The 21,402-nt window shown below is 42.2% G+C and overlaps 1 protein-coding gene across 1 annotated transcript in view; it reads left to right on the top strand.

Moving 5' to 3' along the window:
* EDNRA (endothelin receptor type A) overlaps positions 1 to 19,533 on the top strand; it is a 38,788-nt gene extending 19,255 nt beyond the window's left edge. The window contains 4 exon segments of the mRNA XM_032223512.1: positions 6,942 to 7,094; positions 13,011 to 13,144; positions 17,433 to 17,541; positions 18,675 to 19,533. Of these exon segments, the coding sequence (XP_032079403.1) occupies positions 6,942 to 7,094; positions 13,011 to 13,144; positions 17,433 to 17,541; positions 18,675 to 18,815 (537 nt within the window). The 3' untranslated portion in view covers positions 18,816 to 19,533.
* Positions 19,534 to 21,402: the final 1,869 nt, after the last annotated feature.

Here is a 21,402-nt window from a genome sequence, read left to right as displayed (position 1 = left end):
TTTTGATCACATGACCATGGGGATGTTGCAGTGCCCATAAGTGTGAAAAAATAGTGGTAAGTCATTTTTTTCAGTGCTGTTGTAACTTTGAACAGTCACTAAATGAATGGTTGTAAGTCAAGGACTACCTGTGTACAAAAAATTGGTTCAGCACCTTAGTACAGATTCTGTAAAGGCAGGACAGCATCTGGCAAGGGCAATACCCTTCAGATTTTCTTCAAACTTAAGGATAGACATTAACTTAACAAAGGATAGGGTTTTCAGCTACATTTCAGTAACTACTTATGGAAATATACATGTTGCTTTGATAGATACTTTTAGATACTTTTTCTATTTTTCTCCTGAATCCCTGGTAGTTTATATCAAAGAATACCAAGTTTCAGTGGGAGTTTTAATTTTCTGACTATTACCTTATCCCAGGGGTTGGCAACCTGCAGTTGTGGAGCCGCATGTGGCTCTTTCATCCTCTGCTGCAGCTCCCTGTCACCAGTTGCTCCACAATTAATGGGACTTTCGGTTAGGATAGGTAGAGGAAAAAGGAGGGTGCGCTAGGAGGAGACTCTATGAGGGAGAAACTGGACTTCCGGTTGGCAGAGGAAAAAGGAGGCTGTGCTAGGAGGAGACTCTATGATCGTGGTGGTGGGAAATTGTACTTCCAGTTGGCAGAAGAATAAAGGAGGCTATGCTAGGAGGAGCCTCTTTGGTGGGGGAACCGGACTTCTGGTTGGCTCTAGAATTGAATGGGGGGCTTCCAGTTTGGACCTTTGTGGCTCTTTGGGTGTTTAAGGTTGCCCCATGCCTTATCTCAAGACCATTTCTGGGGTCCATAGAAAAAAGAAGCACAAAGTGGGAGTAAGTGGAAGAACCAGCTGGAAAAAGTTAAATAGTTTCTTCCTCTGGCATTCCTTTTACAGCTGTTGGAAGTTTAACAAAACAAAGTGTTTCAGAAAAGATAACTATGAATGCTTATGATTTGTTAAATTCTTCTCATTTTGCCCTAGAGAAAATAGCTAGTTCTCTTACCTTTCCAAACATATTCAAAGTTGTATTAAGAGATGCCCTAGATTGCAAGGAATTACCTTTTCTTGTGTATTTGGAGACACAAATGCACACACAGAGATGTGTCTACACAAAACAGAAAGAAATGCTGAAACAAGTCAAAGAGGTTTTTTTAATACATGAATTAAGGCTGAAATGATGGTTCCTGACTTAATTTTGATTTCTAGCAAATCTTTGAATAAATTGTGCTAATAAAACTTCATAGTTTTTTGTGGTTACTTCCTTTGTATTTTCTTAGAAAATACTTCATTATTTTTAAGTCCATCTTTCCAATGTTTGTCCTAGAATCTAAATCCCAAAAGACCAAGTGCCTTAGGGAACTTGGGAAAGGCCCATTTCCTGGAGAAAACTAGTTCCATGTGGACTTATATATTTAGACAAAAGGATGACTGTGCCACTTATATTGAAGTACAATATTAGTTAGTTGCAAACTGTAAGCTTTAATAGCTGTAATTCATCATTTGAAGAAATCTTAGTTTAGTTCTTCTTTAAAATCTCACATTTTAAATGCTAAATAAGATGGACTTTTCATATTTTTAGCATCCAATTTTCTCTAGCACAGTGACTTAATACTGGTGGAAAGAAGAGAGTTTAGTCCAAACAAGATGTGACTTTTGGGGGGGGGGGGAAATAATTATATATCCTTTTGTTTGTAAACATGTTCAGATTTTTATCCTGGGAAAAAATAGTTATATATCCTTTTGTTCGTAAACATGTTCAGATTTTTGATCCTGGGGAAAAATAGTTATGTATCCTTTTGTTTGTAAACATGTTCAGATTTTTGATCCTGGGGTCTTCAGATTGAGTCATTTAATTATCTAAAAGCTTGGCTTCTATTTTCCTGCAATTTACATTATAAAGAGCATCACAAATTTAGGGCTAGAAATCACTACATTTTGAACTGCTGCCTTTCAAATAATAGTAGACAAGAGAGATCCATTTGACTTAGTGTAAGGTACCTTCATCTAAAAGTTGAAAAGGACCCATTGTAGCCATTTTAAAAATTTGCTTATATTTTGTGCAAGTGCTTTGCAGGGCTGCGGTTAGCTGATGGTTGTGCTCTTTTAAGATAGGGGCATAGTACTAGTCAGAATTGTGCAGTTCGTCTGCAGAAAAAGATCCAGCAGACATTTCTACCATCAACACTGGTCACTTGCTGTATACATTAATCTGGAGATCAAATTAACAACCTGGCAGGTACAGAGAAAGAAAACTCAGATTAAATGAATCAGTGATCAATCAGTCTAATACAGTTTTCGATTGCATATCATGCCATTTCCAGTCATGAAGGCATGTTAAATGTGTGCTTGCACAAGAAGTATCCCAAATTCTAGAACAAGCATTAATTTCTTGCTGAAATGATGCTCTGTTGTTCATAAGGGTGTCTCGTCTACATATATTCTGGGTGCATTGCTCAGTTGAAGGAACTTCAAGAGTAGCCCTTTTTGCTAGGGTTACATTGGTGCAACTATAGATGTTATATAAATTTGTGGAATCTATATCAGAGAGCCTTGTTAAGAGAACCCATTTTTATCACATTTATGCTAATTTTTCCTACTTTTAATATGAAGGGATGTGGTGGCTCAGTAGCTAAGAAGCTGAGCTTGTCAATCAGAAAGGTCAGCAGTTCAGCGGTTCGAATCCCTAGCGCCAGTAACAGAGTGAGCTCCAGTTACTTGTCTCAGCTTCTGCCAACCTAGCAGTTTGAAAGCATGTAAAATGAAAGTAGAAAAATAGGTAGGGACTACCTTTGGTGGGAAGGAAACAGCATTTCGTGCGCCTTCCGCATTTAGTCATGCTGGCCACATGACCATGGAAGCATTTTCAGACAGCGCTGGCTCTTTGGCTTTGAAAAGGAGATGAGCACCACCCCTTAGAGTCGGGAATGACTAGCACATACGTGCGAGGGGAACCTTTACCTTTAATATGAAGCATGTCTTTTAAAAAATGCTTTTAGTTCTATCATTGCTACATTTAACTAACTAAAACTGTCTCCCAGACATTCTTAATAGCATCGCTTGTGAGAAAGTTGATTGGGAACTTTATAAACTGTAGTCTTAATATATCTAGCGGGATCTGGTAAGGAAAAAATTTATTCATTTATTTATTTATTTATTTGTCTTGTATCTCGCCCACTCCCGGAGGACTCTGGGCGGCTCACAAAAGACAAGGGAAAGGGGGGAACAAGACAAAGACAATATATTAAAAACAAAACCAACATTCACAATTTCTATGGAGGTAGATGCTTCTCAGCTCCCCCCAGCCTGCTAGAACAGCCAGGACTTGGTGGCTTTGCGGAAGGCCGGGAGGGTAGTAAGGATCTGGATCTCAACAGGGATCCTCGTTCCAGAGGGCCGGAGCTGCAACAGAGAAGGCTCTCCCCCGGGGAGTCGCCAGCCGACATTGGCTGGCAGATGGAATCCGGAGGAGACCCAACCTGTGCGATCTAATTGGTCTGAGAGAGGTAATCGGCAGGAGGCGGTCTCTCAGGTACCCAGGTCCGATGCCATGTAGGGCTTTATAGGTAGCGACCAGCACCTTGAAGCGGATTCGGAGACTAATAGGTAGCCAGTGCAGCTCGCAGAGGATAGGTGTAACATGGGTGTACCTTGGTGCACCCACAATCGCTCGCGCGGCTGCATTCTGGACTAATTGGAGTCTTCGAACACTCTTCAAGGGCAGCCCCATGTAGAGCGCATTACAATAATCCAGTCTTGAGGTCACAAGGGCGTGAGTGACTGTCTGAAGGGCCTCCCGATCCAGGTAGGGTCGCAATTGGTGCACCAGGCGAACCTGGGCAAAGGTCCCCCTGGTCACAGCCAACAGATGGTGTTCTAGAGTCAGCTGTGGGTCCAGGAGGACTCCCAAATTGCGAACCCTCTCTGAGGGGCGTATAATTTCACCCCCCAGCCTGAGAGATGGAACAGTTGGACAATCTTTGGGAGGGAACATCAGAAGCCACTCGGTCTTGTCTGGATTGAGTGCCAACTTGTTTGCTCCCATCCAGACTCTAACAGCCTCCAGGCACTGGCACATCACTTCTACTGCTTCACTGAGTTGGCACGGGGCAGACAGATACAGCTGCGTATCATCTGCATATTGGTGATACTTAATCCCGTGCCAGCGTATGATCTCACACAGCGGCTTCATGTAGATGTTAAATAGGAGGGGGGACAGGACCGAACCCTGCGGCACCCCATACTTGAGGGGCCTTGGGGTCGATCTCTGCCCTCCGACCAACACCGACTGCGACCTGTCCGAGAAGTAGGAGGAGAACCACCGCAAAACGGTGCCTCCCACCCCCACCTCTCGCAACCGTCGCAGAAGGATACCATGGTCGATTATATCGAAGGCCGCTGAGAGGTCAAGAAGCACAAGGATAGAGAGGTGACCCCTATCCCTGGCCCGCCAGAGATCATCGATCAGCGCGACCAAAGCAGTTTCCGTGCTGTAACCAGGCCTGAAACCCGACTGAAAAGAGTCTAGATAATCGGCTTCATCCAAGGACCGTCGGAGTTGCGAGGCCACCACTTTCTCAACAACCTTCCCTACAAAGGGAAGGTTGGAGACTGATGATAGTTGCTCAAAATGGCTGGGTCCAAAGACGATTTCTTCAGGAGGGGTCTCACCACCGCATCCTTTAGGAGGGGTGGGAAGATTCCCTCCCAGAGAGAGGTGTTCACAATCGTCTGGATCCAGCCGCATGTCACCTCCCTGCTGGTCGAGACCAGCCAGGAGGGACACGGGTCCAGTATACAAGTGGAGGCACTCACCACTCACCTTGTCCACTTCATCAGGAGAAGCCCGTTGAAACTCAATCCATAAAGCATGCTCAAGACCCTCCCCCGGTACCTCGGCTGGTATCGTGCAATTGAAGTCCAGCTCTGTCCGAATCCGAGCGACTTTATCCGTCAAATACTGAACAAATTCCTCAGCTCTACCCTGTAGAGGGTCACCCGCATCCCTCCCTTTCAAGAGGGAGCGGGTTATTCTAAACAAGGCGGCTGGGCGCGATTCGGCGGATGCAATAAGGGCGGCAAAATGCGAACATTTCGCCGCCCGTATTGCCACGAGATAGGCTCTAATAAAGGCTCTCATCAGTGCTCGGTCTGACTCAGATTTACTGGCCCTCCAGCGGCGCTCTAGGCATCTCTTTTGGGGGGGAAATCCTATTTTTGTGTGCTGACTTCACATGTAAACGATGCCTGTAACAGTCAAACACCATTTATTAAGATTATATTAGTTACAGTAAAGGTTTAATCTAATTCCAAAGCTAGCTTTTCTGATTTAGTTATGCATAAACAAAATAGCAGTTTTATGACTATAAAGAGCCAAACATAATCCTTAGCTATTTGCATGATGATATTCTCATATGAAAACAAGTAAAATAGCATCAGAATAAACAACTAAATGAAAAGGAGATGAGAACAAGGAATCCCCTATATACCAATCCAACTCATAACAAATATTTGGGAATAGGAGATGTTTCATTTGACATATAAGTATATGTTTTTGTATGTGTGCCTGCTACTCATATATAGAAATGAACAGAAAATGCATATAGGCAAGACTGATATTCACTCAGACCATTGATTCTTTCTCCCAGCATACCATGCAAACAGTTACATTCCAGACAGGGAGTTAAAACAAGCAGAGAATCAGAGTAACTGGAACAGGCAGGCTGTACTCCACATTTTCCAGACTAAGACATGTTAAGTGGCCTCTTTTTGCTGGACACACAAGCAAGACAGTTAATCTTTCTACTGATAGCATGGCCCAATTATACACAGAAGACATTCTTAACCTGGACCTTTTGGAATCAAAGCCATTCTTAAAAGCCTTAAAAGGTAACAGACCAGACTTTCTGTTAGACAGGCAATTCACATGACTCCTGGTGCTCTTTGATTTTAATATACAGATAGGAAGTATTTAGTGACTAGGATTTAAAAGTCAGTTTTGATAATACAGTGATATCCAGCAATAAGCATCACACAAACACACAAATCAGAATCTAAGTACTCTTATTCTTTGTAAGAGAATTCTTGTACTTTTTTTTTGCTTCCTACCTTCTTCCTCTCCCAAGAGACTCAATAGGCTGATTAAACACCTTCCTTATTCATCTCCTGCCAATTCAGTCTAGTCCCTACTCTATCTTTACTTTATTTCTTCTTTTGTTTATATGAGAAGATACTTATGGTGAGAAAGGGGAATGTTGAGGAATTTGTATTGCATCCAATCATCTGCTCTGCTGTGTAGAAACTCCTGAGTGTTTTAATTCATATGTAAAAATATATGTTTAGTACATGTGTATTCTGCCTATAATCCAGGTGCTAAATGTTCAACAACTCTTGTGAGAGAATTCTGCTGATACGACTGGCCAAGGCTCTTTTATTTAGGAACAGGAGGTATACAATGTAGCATTTCAGGCAGCAGAATGTCTTAAATTGGTCCTGATTGTTGTGAATTGATCTTTTCAAATCAAAGGCAAAGATAGAAATATTTTCCTAACAGTTTCAATTGTGATAATTGTTGTGGTCGTATTTATGCCAATTCCTCTTTTGTGTAGAATAGAGATAGGAGATTATGCCCCTTTTATGACTTGTGAACTTCAACTCCCAGAATTCTGCTGACTCATAAAGGGGCTATTGTTCCCCACCTCTGGTATAGAACAATTTCTCAGTTTGGTGCTCTCCAGAAATGAGAATCTTCTAAAATTCTTCAACAGGATAGCCATTCCTCTAAATCTTGAGCCTTGAAATGCAGTTTTGGAAGCTTCTAGTTGTGAAAGCTCCCGAAGAATGTAGCCTGCATGTTCTATGGAAATTGCAGAATGGTACTGCGAGTTACTTAGCCACAACCTGTCACGTTTGATGTCTTTGCAGTTTTACATTGACGTAAAACATTGGTGGCTCTTTGGTTTCTACTTCTGTATGCCACTTGCCTGCACGGCCTTCTTTTATACCCTGATGACGTGTGAAATGTTGAACAGGAGGAAGAGTAATTTGAGAATTGCTCTCAGTGAACATCTTAAGCAGGTAAGAAGAAAACAGTTTTGACCTGCATTTCCAGTCACTGTCATGAAAGCTTTATCCTGTAAACTTTTGATGTCAACAATATTCCTTCTGAGAACAGAAAGGTTTGTTTTGTTTGTTTGTTTGTTTTGTTTATTTGGATTTATAGGCCGCCCTTTTCCCTGAGGGGACTCAGGGCGGCTTACAATCATTAGGGGGGGGGGGGGTGAAATTCAAAACAAACAATATGTGCACAAAATAAATAAAGTAATAAAAAACACAACTTGCATTCAACATTCACACTCGGGTGGGGCAAATTGAAGACTTATCCCCAGGCCTGTTGGGATAGCCAGGTCTTAAGGGCTGCGCGGAAGGCCTGGATGGTGGTGAGGGTGCGTATCTCGATGGGGAGATCGTTCCACAGGGTCGGAGCTGCAACAGAAAAGGCTCTCCTCCGTGTAGTCGCCAGTCGGCATTGACTGGCAGATGGGATTCGGAGGAGGCCCAGTCTGTGCGATCTTATCGGTCGGAGGGAGGTAATCGGCAGAAGGCGGTCTCTCAAGTACTCAGATCCACTACCATGAAGGGCTTTAAAGATGGTCAACAGGACCCTGAAGCGCACCCGGAGATCAACAGGTAGCCAGTGCAGCTCGCGGAGGATGGGTGTTATGTGGGCGAACCGCGGTGCGCCCACTATCACTCGCGCGGCCGCATTCTGGACTAACTGCAGCCGCCGGATGCACTTCAAGGGCAGCCCCATGTAGAGCACATTGCAGTATTCCAGCCTAGAGATCACAAGGGCTCGAGTGACTGTTGTGAGAGCCTCCCGATTCAGGTAGGGTCGTAACTGGCGGACCAGGCGAACCTGGGCAAATGCCCCCCTGGTCACAGCCGACAGATGATGGTCTTAGGTGAGTTTTTACTTAGTGTAGTTGGGCAATCATAACATTAGGGCAATTTAAACTGCAAGCAATTAATGAGGTAATTATTATAGTTTAGTTTACTTTATTGTCATTGCACCTTGTACAATGACATTAAATATAAATTATAGAGTTCAAATTACTTCGTATATGGATTGTTTGTTTACTAAGAACCTTCTTTGATCTAATACCTATTCCAAGTATTGGGCCTCAGCTGCTATAATTGCCAACCATTTATTTATTCATTTATTCAAAGACAATGACCAACTTCAACTTCACTCTGGGCGGTTCACAGTATAACAAAACAATACAAAAATAGTATACCAAACAATAACAAAACAGGATGACTGAGAAAAATGAAAGGAAGAAGAGCAAAATGGTAAACCTGGCAAACCCCTCCCACCCCAAAAAACATGCTGCCCACAATTGACATCCAAAACAAATAAATAGTCCAAGACCTGAAAAAACAGCCAGGTCTTTATGGCTTTTCAAAATGCTAATTGAGTGAGAACCATCAGGGATCAAATTTCCTAATATTTTATTATCAAGAAATGTCATTTTTCTCTAAGAGAATTCTTTATTTTGATTTTTCTCTTCATCGTTCAATCAATATAAAAGCATTGCATTTTTCCGTGGAATAGAGGGAGGGGTTACGTGAGGGTATTCTCAAAGCCTGATTGGTCCAAAGACTGAGGGAAACGTCTTAAATACTCCTTCCTCTCCCTTTATCTCCCAGTTTCCTCTCAGTCTTTTTGGTCCAAGCACTGTTGCATTTGATCTTAGGTAGGAAATTTCATGGTTTAATATTAGTATGAATATTTTGGCTAATTGGATATTCTAAATTTTCAAAATTAATTCGCTGCGGCCCAAGGGACAATCATTTCTGCCTCGCGCAGTTGGGGAGAGCCCTGTGGGGCATTGACCGCCCCCTCTGCAGGCCTTGAGGCCTGATCATATCCCCGAGCCAGCAGGGGTGACGGGTTCTTGTTGTGCAGCCCAGGGAGCTTGTTTTTTAAAATGAAAAAAGACCAGACTGCAAATTGAGAAAACTGTCGGGGCTTACTAGGGGCGTGCGCGAAGAGTCTGCTCAGCCGCCCGTCGCTCTTTCAATGGCTGCCAGCTGCCACGTGGTCTCAACCTTAAAGGGACAGCGGATTGTATAACGGGTCACAGCGCAATGGTCCCCAGGCCACAGGAGATCTTTCCCAGGCCGGAGTCAAGGAGAGGCGAGCTGCCGAGTTTTTAGAGCGTCCGCAGCCGCATTGAGAAGGCAGACAGCGTGGTCGAAGGCTTGATGGCCATTTTGCACTCACCACGTGTAGAAGGCCACAATCCACTGCGTGCTTCTTCCAGCGGAAGTCCGGAGGCATTAATTGGCCAATAGCCCCACAGCTCTCAGAGGCCCAGGCACCAGTGGAGCCTACAGAGGCCTATCATCGTGCACATAACTGGGGCGATGGAGGCGAGATCCAAACTGCCCCAAAGCGCGGTAGAGGCTCCTATGGAAGGGGAGGAACCATCCCTTGGGCCTAGGACCAGGGCTGCCGTGAACAAACCTCTGATGGCCCAATGCCCATCCAGGGCTACTACCAGAGAGGACTTAAGGCGGCAGAAGGCCCTGGAGAAAACTTTTGCCAGGGCGGAGAAACAGGCCTTATCCACCAGGCCCAGATCAGCCAGTAGGTCCAGGTCCCCAGTCAGGCACTCTTCCCACCATTCAGCCTCTCCTAGGGGCTTCAGTTTCTCCTCCCAGGTCCCATGGATATTCCAGGCAGGAATATCCCCCTCTCCCTCCACTTCCCCTGAGCCAGTAAGGGTAAATGATGCAGGCCCTTTGGAAGGTACCTCTAGGGCATGCCATCCCACTAGGAGGTTAGCCCCCCAGGATCCAGGTCCTTTCTGGGAGGATCTTGAGGATCTCGATCTCCTGCCTGAAAGCATCAAGCATCAAGCATCAATATCTGCAGCCATCTCTCGAGGCATTTCCCAGAGAGAGAGCATCCCACTCTGGCAGGGCCCCGGATGGTCGTGATCAGTTCCATCATAGGGCCCCATCCCCATCCGTGGTCATCCACTCTGGGTGAGGACAACCAACATGATATGGGGTTTTTGGAGGACGAGGACTCTGCTCCTCCTGATCCCCCCTCTTCTACCGGTCTGGTTCCCCCAGCTATGTTTAAGACTCTTTTACATAAGGCTAGGAAGACCACTAAGATTGGGACTGGGGACCCTACGTGCTCCTCCTGACAGACAATGTCGCCACAAAGACCCACATAAACCGTCGGGGGGGACACATTCTCGGGCCCTCTGGCTAGAGGCTCTAAGGATCAGTTTTTGGGTGGAGAGACATCTGGCTTCGCTGGTGTCAGAACACCTATCAGGAGAGGCCAATCACTGGATGGACTGGCTGAGCCGGGCGACCCTCGACAATGGGAAGTGGCAGCTCCTTCCCGATCTGTTTCAGGAGATATGCCAGAGGTTCGGCTCCCCATTGGTGGACTTGTTTGCCACCCCGGCAAATTCACAGCTCCCGAGGTTCTTCTCCCGTTTCCGGAACTGGGACGTGAAGGGTACGGATGCCCTCCAGAGCAGATGGCCTCCAGGCCTCCTCTATGCCTTCCCTTTCATTCCCCTTATCACGGCGGTCCTCAGGAAGGTAGTGATGGAGAGGGCTCACATCATCTTGCTAGCCCCTTATTGGTCGAGGAGACCCTGGTTTGAAGACCTAGTATAACTTTCGGTTTCCCAGCCATGGAAGATTCCTTGGGAGGAGATCATCTTGTGCCAGGGGGTTCTGATGCACCCGGCGCCGCAGTGGCTCCATCTGACCGCCTGGCACTTGAGCGGCAACTCCTGAAGAAGGCTAACCTCTCCTCCAAAGTCATACAAACCATTGAAGCCTCTAGGCGACCATCAACCACTCGAATCTATAACTCCACCTGGTCAGCCTTTGTCAGGTGGTGCTCCCCATTGGCCATCTGTCCAGCCAGGGCCACGATTCCCAACATCCTGGACTTCCTGTAGAAGGGACTGGATGACAGCCTGTCACATAACACCCTACACCACCAGGTGGCGGCATTGTCATCTGTCCTGTCTCCCACCATCCCCTGATCAAGTGCTTTCTGAAAAGGGCGGCAAATCTCAGGCCCCCTCCTGTTCACAGATTTCCAACCTGGGATCTCCCTCTGGTCCTCAGGGCCTTGACGGGGGCTCCCTTTGAACTCCTTCAAATGGTCCATCTTAGGTTCTTGTCCCTTAAGGTGGCATTTCTGGTGGCTGTTACGTCAGCCAGGTGTATTTCAGAGCTAGGCACCCTATCTTTCAAGGACGATCTCTGTCAATTCCACCAAGATAGGGTGGTCCTTCACCTGGACCCCACTTTTCTCCCAAAGGAGAAAAGGAGAACACCCTCTTTCATGGGACACAAGAGTTAGTCTTGCCTAATTTTTGTCCGGCCCTCTCTAGTGATAGGGAGACACTATGGCATCATCTGGATGTCCGCCGCAATCTATCTCAGGCGGATGGCGGGAGTACGCAGATTGGAGGCCCTCTTCATTTCATTTCAGCTGGGGTCACTGGGAGCCAGGGTTTCCTCGACCACTATCGACCGGTGGATACGTCAGGCCATTGCATGGGCCTATGAGGCAGCGGATCAGCCTACCCCTGTGGGGATCACGGCACACTCCACTAAAAATGCTGCGACCACAGCGGTGTGGGCCACCAGAGCTCCTTTTGAGGATATCTGTCAGGGGGCTGCTTGGGCATCGCCGACCCCTTCATCCGTCATTATCGACTGGACACATTCGCCTTGGCGGACACGTCATTTGGTCATAGGGTCCTGCAGAGGGTGGCAGCTGACTCTCCCTTTGGGCCCTAGTTTCCCTCCCTGGGACTAAGCTTGGGTATGTCCCACGCATAACCCCTCCCTCTCTTCCACTGGAAAAAGAACGTTGGTCTTACCTGAACGTGTCTTTTCAGGGGAAGAGAGGGAAGGGCTATGACCCGCCCTAGTTAGAGTAGGGTGGGGCCAAGGGGAGGTCTGGGAGGTTCCCAGGGTGTCTTGTATTTAGTTACAGGTGCAGTATTTCACCTTCGAGGAAACTGGGAGATAAAGGGAAAGGAAGGAGTATTTAAGAAGTTTCCCTCAGTCTTTGGACCAATCAGGCTTTGAGAATACCCACGCATAACCCCTCCCTCTCTACCCCTGAAAAGACAGGTTCAGGTAAGACCAACATTCTTTCTCATGGGTTTCAATTTAACTTTAGTTTAATTGTATTATTTAAACCAAATTCCTGAATATCAAGTTGATGAGAAAGATGGATTCTGTTTTAGGTGTTAGAGGATTACACCACCACAAAGTTTGATAACTTATAACTTTTGATATTGTTCTATCTTGCCACATTTTTTAAGTTTTGTTGAAATAATACAGATTTTTCAAAGCATGTGGATCTAATCTGTTTACTAATTACTTTGACATTTCTTATTTTGAATTATGTTGACATTGAATTATTTTGAAACTGGTTGTTGTCTAATTTAAATAACAACATCATCTGGGTCTAGGACAATTCCAACTCACCATGGCCAGCTCGCTGAGGGACAAGAGTTACACTAAGAAATGGTGAAATAGAATAATTAAATAAAGGATGAAAAAGGAGGAACTAAATGAAATCTGAATAATAAAAATTTAAATGTTTTTAAAATTATTTTAAATGTTTAAATTGAATTGTCCTGCAGTGAGTTGCCCTGCAATGGGTTGGCTGCGACTCATTGCGGCAAGTTGGCTGCACCAAGTTGTCCCATTCCGACCTCTGCTTGCCTTCATAATATTTGAAACTATAAGTACTTTCTCTGATGCTTTTTAATTGTAATTTTTTTGTTCCACAAATGTATATATTTTGACAAGTTGTTAGAAATAACCTTTTCTTCTTGACTATTGCTTATTTGAGCCACTTTCCTCCTTAATTGCTTCACATTTGCCTTGGCTTATATTTGCAAATCATTCTTTTTTTTTTCCCCATAGCGCCGAGAAGTTGCTAAAACGGTTTTCTGTTTAGTTGTGATTTTTGCTCTTTGCTGGTTTCCTATGCATCTAGGCCAAATACTGAAAAAAACAATGGAAGACCCACAGGACCCCAAGAGATGTGAATTCTACAGGTACTATTTTAATGTGTGCTATTAAATAATTTGATGACAGATGAATGCAGCAAGACATTAAGTGAGTTAATATGACTACATAACATTTTATTATTTATGTTTTATATAAGTATTTATATTCTACTTACTAATGAATTATGTACTATTTGTGATTATAAAAACGTGACCATTTAATCAACATAAAACATAACGAATGCTCCTTAGCAGTTAACACCTGCCCCAAGATACTGCTGATTGCCTTATTTAAAGTTCTCCTTTCTCAAGAACCTGCAGAAAAACACCGTTTTTATTGCTTTACTAAGTGATAGGTAAAAGTCATCTACATCTTACACCAAATAGCTCCTAAGTGGGGCTGCAACTAAAAGGGTCATATTCTAAATCTCATTCCTAAAGGAATGAGAATCCCAACTACTCCTTAGCTAACACATATAGAATGAGCAGAATCCACCTGGAATAGATGGTCCCAAAGCAACAAAGAATTTAGCAAAAAAGAGCCTTATTCCATTCATATCCTGATTGCTTCAAGCCATAAAGACTCTTTTTCAACCTCCAGCAATCAGTTTTACTATCAGTTTTGAATCCTGCAGGCTTCTGTAAATATATAGTATGTTGCAACGGTGCATGAAGATATGCTGTCTCTACATCTAAATGATTAACTATATATTCATTCTTAGCTGCCTACACTAATGCTGCACATAACGTTGTAGCCTTTAAACTAGATGCAAAGACCTCATCATAGTCATTTGCTGACTGAGCAAACCCTTTTGCAACTAACCTGGCTTTATGGGTTACAGTCCCATCTACACTATTTTTAATTTTGAAAATCCATTTACAACCAATAGCATGTTTACCTGGTGGTAATTTTACATTTTCATACACCTCTAACTTTTGCAATGATTTTAATTCCTTTTCCATTGCATCTTTCCAAGCTTTCTGTTCCTCAGTTGGATATAGAATTAATTCTTTGTAATTAGCAGGAACTTTATTTGCCTGACATGCTATAGACGCCTGATACCTGTCAGGCGGTCTAGTTACACAAGTTGAACATCTAGGTATTTCAGGACTCACCAGTGGACTCTCCTGTATAACCTGCTCTTGTTCTTCTGGTTCGTCATGTACTTCTTCCTTAATTTCTTTAATTACTGGTTTTCCTAGGGATGGGAAAACCTACTGGTTTTCATTAGGGACTACTTGGGTGTCGATAATTACATGATCATTTGTTTCTCATTTATTCCACCCCACGTGTTCTATAAACTTAGCACTAGTGCTATAGTAAATCTTAGTTGTGCCTTTCTCCCAAAATCTAAATGATCTGTGGTTAGCTTCATATCCTACAAAAAATAACTGTCAAGCTCTATGTTGCCCTTTCAGTCTCAGTTGTGATGGAATATGCACCCATGCTGGGGCTCCGAATGTATGTAGGTAACTCAGATATGGTTTTCTACCATGCCACCTAGTGAATGGCAATTCACCGGTTGTTGTATTCATCACATTATTTAAAACATGGTTACTAGACATCATAGCTTCACCCCACAGTGTTTCCAGCAAACCTGAATCAGCTATCATAGTTCGAGCTGTGGCCTGTAATGTTTGCCCCCTTTGTTCTACAAATGAGTTATGTTGTGGCCTATAAGGAGCAGAACGTTTGCGCTCAATTCCAGCTGTTCTTAACATTGTTTGGGATTTATAATTGGTAAACTCTGTCCCATTATCAGTAACTACAGTAATAACCTTGGCTTTCATCTTTCTCTCCGCAAACCTCAGCCAATTAAAAAAATTCTGAAACGTTTCTGTTTTGTTTTTCATTAAGTAACAGAAACCGTATCGGGAATAATGATGCATGATACTCAAAATATAACAGGCACCTCCCAAACTGGGGTTTAAAGGTCCTATTAAATCAGCAAAAACAACCTCCAGAGGTTCCTTTGTTTTGAAACCATTCAGTCTGTTTGCTGGAGTAACTTTGCTTTTTTCCTGATTGCAAACATTGCAGTTTAAATATTTTCTGCATGATTTTAGTTTTACTCCTTCTGCCAACTTGACAGTTTGTTGCAGCATCTTGAAATTAATGTGCCCCATGCGTCTATGTAGCAAATGTATGCATTCGTCATGGGGTTTAACATTGTGATAAGCTATGTGAGCCATCTGGCCATCCGGTATAACGTACAAACTGTTTTTTAAAGTAGCAGTAACCCTGTTATCCTCCTTTTCAATAATACAGATGTCTCCACTAAAGGTTACCACATAGCCAATGTTAACCAGAGCCCTAACTGATAGTAAGTTGAAGTTCAGGTTAGGTACATATAACATTGATAACTGCTCATTTAAGAATGAACAACATGCATTACCTTCACCAGATGCCTTCACCTTCCATCCATTTGCCAAGAATACTTGTTTCTTGCTAGTGGTCATTTTTACAAACCTTTTTCTATCTCTAGCAATGTACTGTGATGCTCCACTATCAACAGCCCACAAATCATGGTTTAAGGGTGCATTGCTAGACATAGCCAAAGTAGACATAGCTAAGTTGACATTAGCATTTTTTCTAGCTCTTCCGGCATTTTGTTTTGCCTTTTTACAGAACCTAGCTATATGTCCCTTAGCCCCACAAGAATAACATTTTTGAACAGTATAGGCAGTAGAAGGTGACTCCTCACCTTCTACTTGTGGTGGTTTCTCTCTCCGTTGTTCTTTTTTCATCCTTCTTCTTGACTCTTCCAACAGTCGTGCAGTAATGTCAGTCAATATTAGTTCATTTCGGGTTAGGACTTTAAGAGAAGATACAAAAACATTGTAACTCTCATGCAGTGAGGAGAGTATGATATAAACTTGATGTAGCTCAGAGAAAATTAGTTCATTTTCATGTAGCTCCTTAAAAAAACCCTTTGATAAAGGTTAAATGAGCTAACATATCTCCACCTTTCAGAAATCGTGCCCTAAACAGTTTGCATGTAAGATGTATGTGTGCACCTACAGTGTCACGTACATAAATCCTCTTCAAATTCTCCCAACATCTTGCAGCAGAATTTTCTCCATGAATATGTATTAATTGTTGGTCATTCAGTGTTAGACCAATAATACACAATGCCCGTTCATTGCATCACTGAAAATCTGCTATCTTCTTTGCATCATTATCGTTATCTAGATTCCAATCAGTTACATCCGGTGGATTCTGTACAGCATCCCATAAACTTTCCCTATGCAGGAGTAGACTGCATTTCATAGACCAGGAAACATAGTTTGTTCCATTTAATGGGGTTATCATTGATAGGCTTGTTGATGGGTCGCTCGCCATCTTCTCCAGGATAGTAATAATCACTACAATAAACAGCTGTCTGTATACGGTATTGCATATCAACACCAACTCTCCTTTAGTTATGACTGGTGTACTCTGGGTCCATAACTAGTTTTAGGTAAGCTCCCCATTGAGAGAGCGAGTACGTTCAGAGAAGTGTTGTGAGAGTTGTGTTGGAGAACACACAAACCAGCATACAGAGACACTGCAGTTTAAAGGCTTTTACTTTCATGGAAATAGAGGTATCAGAGTCCATCAAATAGTCCAAGTCATACACAGATAAGACAGTCAGTCATCAATGTCTTTCAGTTAAGGGATAATCCAAATAACATAGTCCAGTTTCATATATTCAGTTCAGTACTTCAAGTTTGCTAACAGTTGCAAAACTTACAATAGCTCATGGCACTTTCTAACCAGACAGCTTCCAAAACACAGATCAGATCAGCCCAGCATCTAACAAACAGAGCAGAGCTAACAATCATTCTGGCTTTCTCTTATGGACAATTGAGGAAAATAGCAACCAATCACATTTTACAGCATGATTTAAAGAAACAGGCATTGCTATATGGTTTATATATTGCCAACCCAACCATTAGATTATATTCCTAACAACCATTGAAAAAAAGATTGTAAAATTGGGTGAGCTGACATAACCTGCTTAACAACCACCATGACTTTAGATCATAATTCTGGGTGCAATTGTAATTTGAGGGCTTATTGTTATGCCATCATTTTTCCTGTAAAACTCACATATTTTAAATGGCTCCAGAATTTTACTTTTTATAACCCAAGGTTTGCTATTATGCTTCTATTCATTTATAAATGCTTTATTATTTGAACAGTGCTTCATAGTCCTAATTCTCCTAAGCACCTGCAATTCTATTAACTCATGTTTACCTGAGACAGTGTTGCATAGTTTCACAAATTTATAATGGCTGAGGATTACTTGTCAACCATTATGAAGATTGTAATATTTTCTGTTTTTGATCCTAGCTTTTTGTTGGCTTTCGATTATATCAGCATTAATCTAGCAACCATCAATTCCTGCATAAATCCTATAGCACTCTACTTTGTGAGCAAGAAGTTCAAAAACTGTTTCCAGGTAAGGGCCAAAAACATTACATTAAACCAGTGGTGGGTTTCAAAAAAGTTTGGAACCTCTTCTGTAGGTGTGGCCGGCTTTCCGGTCCACTGGTGGAACCTCTTCTAACCGGTTCGGTAGATTTGACGAACCGGTTCTACCGAATAGGTGCGAACTGGTAGGAACCCACCTCTGCATTAAACCTATCAAAAGTAATATTGAAGAATAAATTGTGAAAAGTAAATATGAAAGAATTCTATTCATCCTTTTCCAAGTTGATCCCATGTTTTGAAATATTGATTTTAAATTATAAAACCCACTTTTTGCCTAAACAAACATTTGGGAACATTGTCTGGATATTTTACAGCAGCCTTTTCCAATTTTTACAACTTTCAATTATGCTGAACGTTGAGAATTTCCAGGATTTTGTCATAGTGGCTGACAATTTTGTAACTTTTTTCTAACACATTTGGAAAGCATTGAGGAGACTATAATTATGGTGTGATGCAGGAGTTGGTTGCTGTCGGCATTACTGCCGGTTCAGTGCGCCTGCAATTTCTTCACATTATCCGTATGGAAATGACAATTATCAGTGGAAGGTTTCCCAAAGGGGGAAGAGGAATCACTTCAGAGCTAGTCAGAAAGTGCCAAAATGATAGAAGCTCAAGAATTGTTATATTGTACCAAATTCATCATAACTCAAGCCACTTCGGTTGCCACGTCTTTCATAATTTAGTCCACTTGACTTCTTGCTTTTAAAAGAAGAGAGAACTAGATGAAATACAAATCGTATTTGTTTCTAACAGCATCTGCTAAAAGAAGCTATATTTTTACATCAATTTCAAATCCCTTTCCTAAGTTTCATAGTTTTGTAGTCTAATGAAGCTGAAAGTATGGAACAGTGAAACAAAAGAAGTACATTTTTTATCTGTTCACATATAATTACATGTTAGCCACAGTTTAACAAGGAATTATGTATCTTTAAGGGTAAATTTACCTTGTATTTCATGTTACTACACGTTATAAATTTAATTTCACTCAGGCCTAATTCTGCTTTCTACAGTCTTGAGAATTCTGCTCTCCACTGAAAATGAGCCTTCCTAAAATAAATTAACCAACAAACCAGTAATGTTTGGATTTTTTTTTCTTGCCAGTCATGCCTCTGCTGTATTTGTCATCGGACAGGAAGTCAGATATCCTCTGTCCCCATGAATGGGACCAGCATTCAGTGGAAAACTAATGAACTAAATAACCACAATACAGAACGGAGCATCCACAAAGACAGCTTAAATTGAGATTCAGCAAAGACTGTGCTTCTGAATCTAAGGAAAAGACAACAAATACAATATCTACGATTGAACCAACTTATTTATTTGGAAGCTCTGTGCTCTAGCACTTAATTCCAGAGATAAGCAGAAAGAACAGATGTGCATAAAAGGATTCCAAATGGTTCTTTTTCTTATAAAGAAATTCACTTTTGGCAGAAACTAGAAGAATCGGCTGGGAACTCTGCAAAGTGTTCACAGATTTCAGCCAGAACATCTAGCTGTATGTTATGTTGCATATTCTGATATATCATTTTAATTTTAAATGAATTATCTTGAATGTCAAGAATCGTCAAGAAAACATGGGACCTGTATCTATAATAATAGCATTCTTTTGTCAGAAAATATTTTAGTTAATCTATAGGTAATCCTCAATTTATAACTATAATAGGGACTGGAAAATTTGTTAAGTGCTGCTCTTCCATAACATGCAACCACAGTTTTGGTTGCATATTGGTAAAAAGTTATGTAAGTTTACATGAAAATACCAAGCAAATGTCTTCACTTTTAGAAAAGAACTTCAGCTTGAGAATCATATTCTGCTTCTTAAAAAGTTGTGCAGTATTGAACCATTTCTTAAGGCAGCACAACATCTTACTTTTGGGTTTATGGATGTCTACCCTGTTTCCCTGAAAATAAGATCTCCCCAAATAATAATCCCGATCGGGCTTTTGAGCGCATGTGCTAAAATAAGTCTTCCCCAAAAATATTGCAACACAGCAGCAATCATGAGGTGGCTACGCTCGCTGCCTCCTGCACCTCAAAAATAATAAGATCTCCCCAAAAATAAGGCCAAGTGCTTATTTCGGGGGTCAAAAGAAAATAAGACACTGTCTTATTCATGAATACACCCCAGCTATTTCTACCGTGTTTCTGTGAAACTAAGACACTATCTTATTTTTGGGAAAACACAGTAGAGATAGCTGGGGGGGGGTGGTGTTCATGAATAGCAAAGGTAGCTTTTGTTCACACAGAGTCCAGAATACTTCTGAATAAGTTTTCAAAACTTTTCATAGAAATAATTAATATATGGATTGAGCTGAGATGAATCCCAGTGAATTCAAAGTTTGTTACCGGTTATAAATATGTAGCTCAGCAAATAACAGCACTTAGCTGATTTTTTGCTGTTCTTGAAATCTTAAGCAGATCCTGTCTAGTTAGTTGAATGGAGACCAATAGGAAATTCCAAGGCTGTAAGTTAGGTTGGGTAGTTAAGAAAACACCTTGGAAAAGATAAGAAATCCTTTCTCTACTCCTGTCAAACAACCTATTGTATATGGGCCTTTAGAGATAACCAATGCAAAGGAATCTTTTTAAAATAAACAACTTCTTTTGTTTCCTGGAGTGCCTAATGGGAGTAGTCTACCTGATTCCTCCTCCTAATTGGATTCTAGTTTTAGAGGCAAGAATCTTTTATTAACTTTATTCTTTTCTCTGATATTCAGATCTATGATGCCCAATATTGGAAAATCTCCGTTGGGAAAGTTTCAAAGGAAACCAAGGGCAGGATGGAATAGGAGGGTATGATCTATAGCTTTGAGAAAAGATTTAGAACAGTTAAATTCTACTACTGCTCTAAATAGGGATCTAGATACTGAATATTAGTCTTAATGCATTGTATCATTGATGTGCTGTTCCTGCTTTTATTTTAGGTCATTAAAGATAATGGGGCTCTCTATCAGAATAGCTGGTTAAATAGCTCTATCCATCACGTTAACTTTAATGGGAAGGACAAGTGAATATTGAGAATTGCAGCTAATATGTTCAAAAGTAGATGCAGAGTGAAGTCCAACTATTCTTTCTCCACAGTGGTCAGCGTTTGATAACTATTTCAATGTTCAGAATTCCTCTGCAGCAATTATAACTTAATTAGCATTGAATTTATACATGATGCTTGAAGTATCTCTTGGGGAAATCAAAATTAAAAAATATAGTGAAAATGTAAAATGTGAATCCATATAAATTATTATAATCCAAATTGACTTCTTTATCATAATGTCTATGGCAGTGATGGCGAACCTATGACACGCGTGTCAGTGCTGACACGCGTAGCCATTTGGGGTGACACGCACAGGATATCATGCGATTCATCCTCGGCTCCTGCATGGCCGCCGAGGATGAAAGAATCTGTGCTGGAGGAACAGGGGGGCGGGACGTGTGATCTCCCCCGCCCACACTCAATTACTGTATCGCCGCCACCCCTTTCTGAGCGCAGGGGCTGCTGGTAAGGCGTGCGTGCCGTGCGCACACACGTCATCAGCGCGGCGAGGGAGGACCCGCAGGAGAGGGTCAGTGCGCGCCTCTCTCCAGTCAGGCCAGCACAGAGAGTCTACTCCTGGGACTGTCGGTTATGACCGCACCACAGCAGGGAACAGCGGAGTGCCAACGGGAACTGTGAGCGCCATTAGCAGCAACTATTGGGGTGCCATGGACTTGTAATTGCCCACAATAACTGAGATAAGTGAGGGGGAGGTTGTGTTAGCTTGTTAGGCTAGTTAACCCCTAATTGGCTATCTATAATTCTATCTGCTGTCACTGGCCCACTGATGGAGCACCC

This window comes from Thamnophis elegans, chromosome 9 (assembly GCF_009769535.1).
Source record: "Thamnophis elegans isolate rThaEle1 chromosome 9, rThaEle1.pri, whole genome shotgun sequence".
Lineage (NCBI taxonomy): Eukaryota > Metazoa > Chordata > Lepidosauria > Squamata > Colubridae > Thamnophis > Thamnophis elegans.
This window is presented reverse-complemented; position numbering and strand designations above follow the sequence as displayed.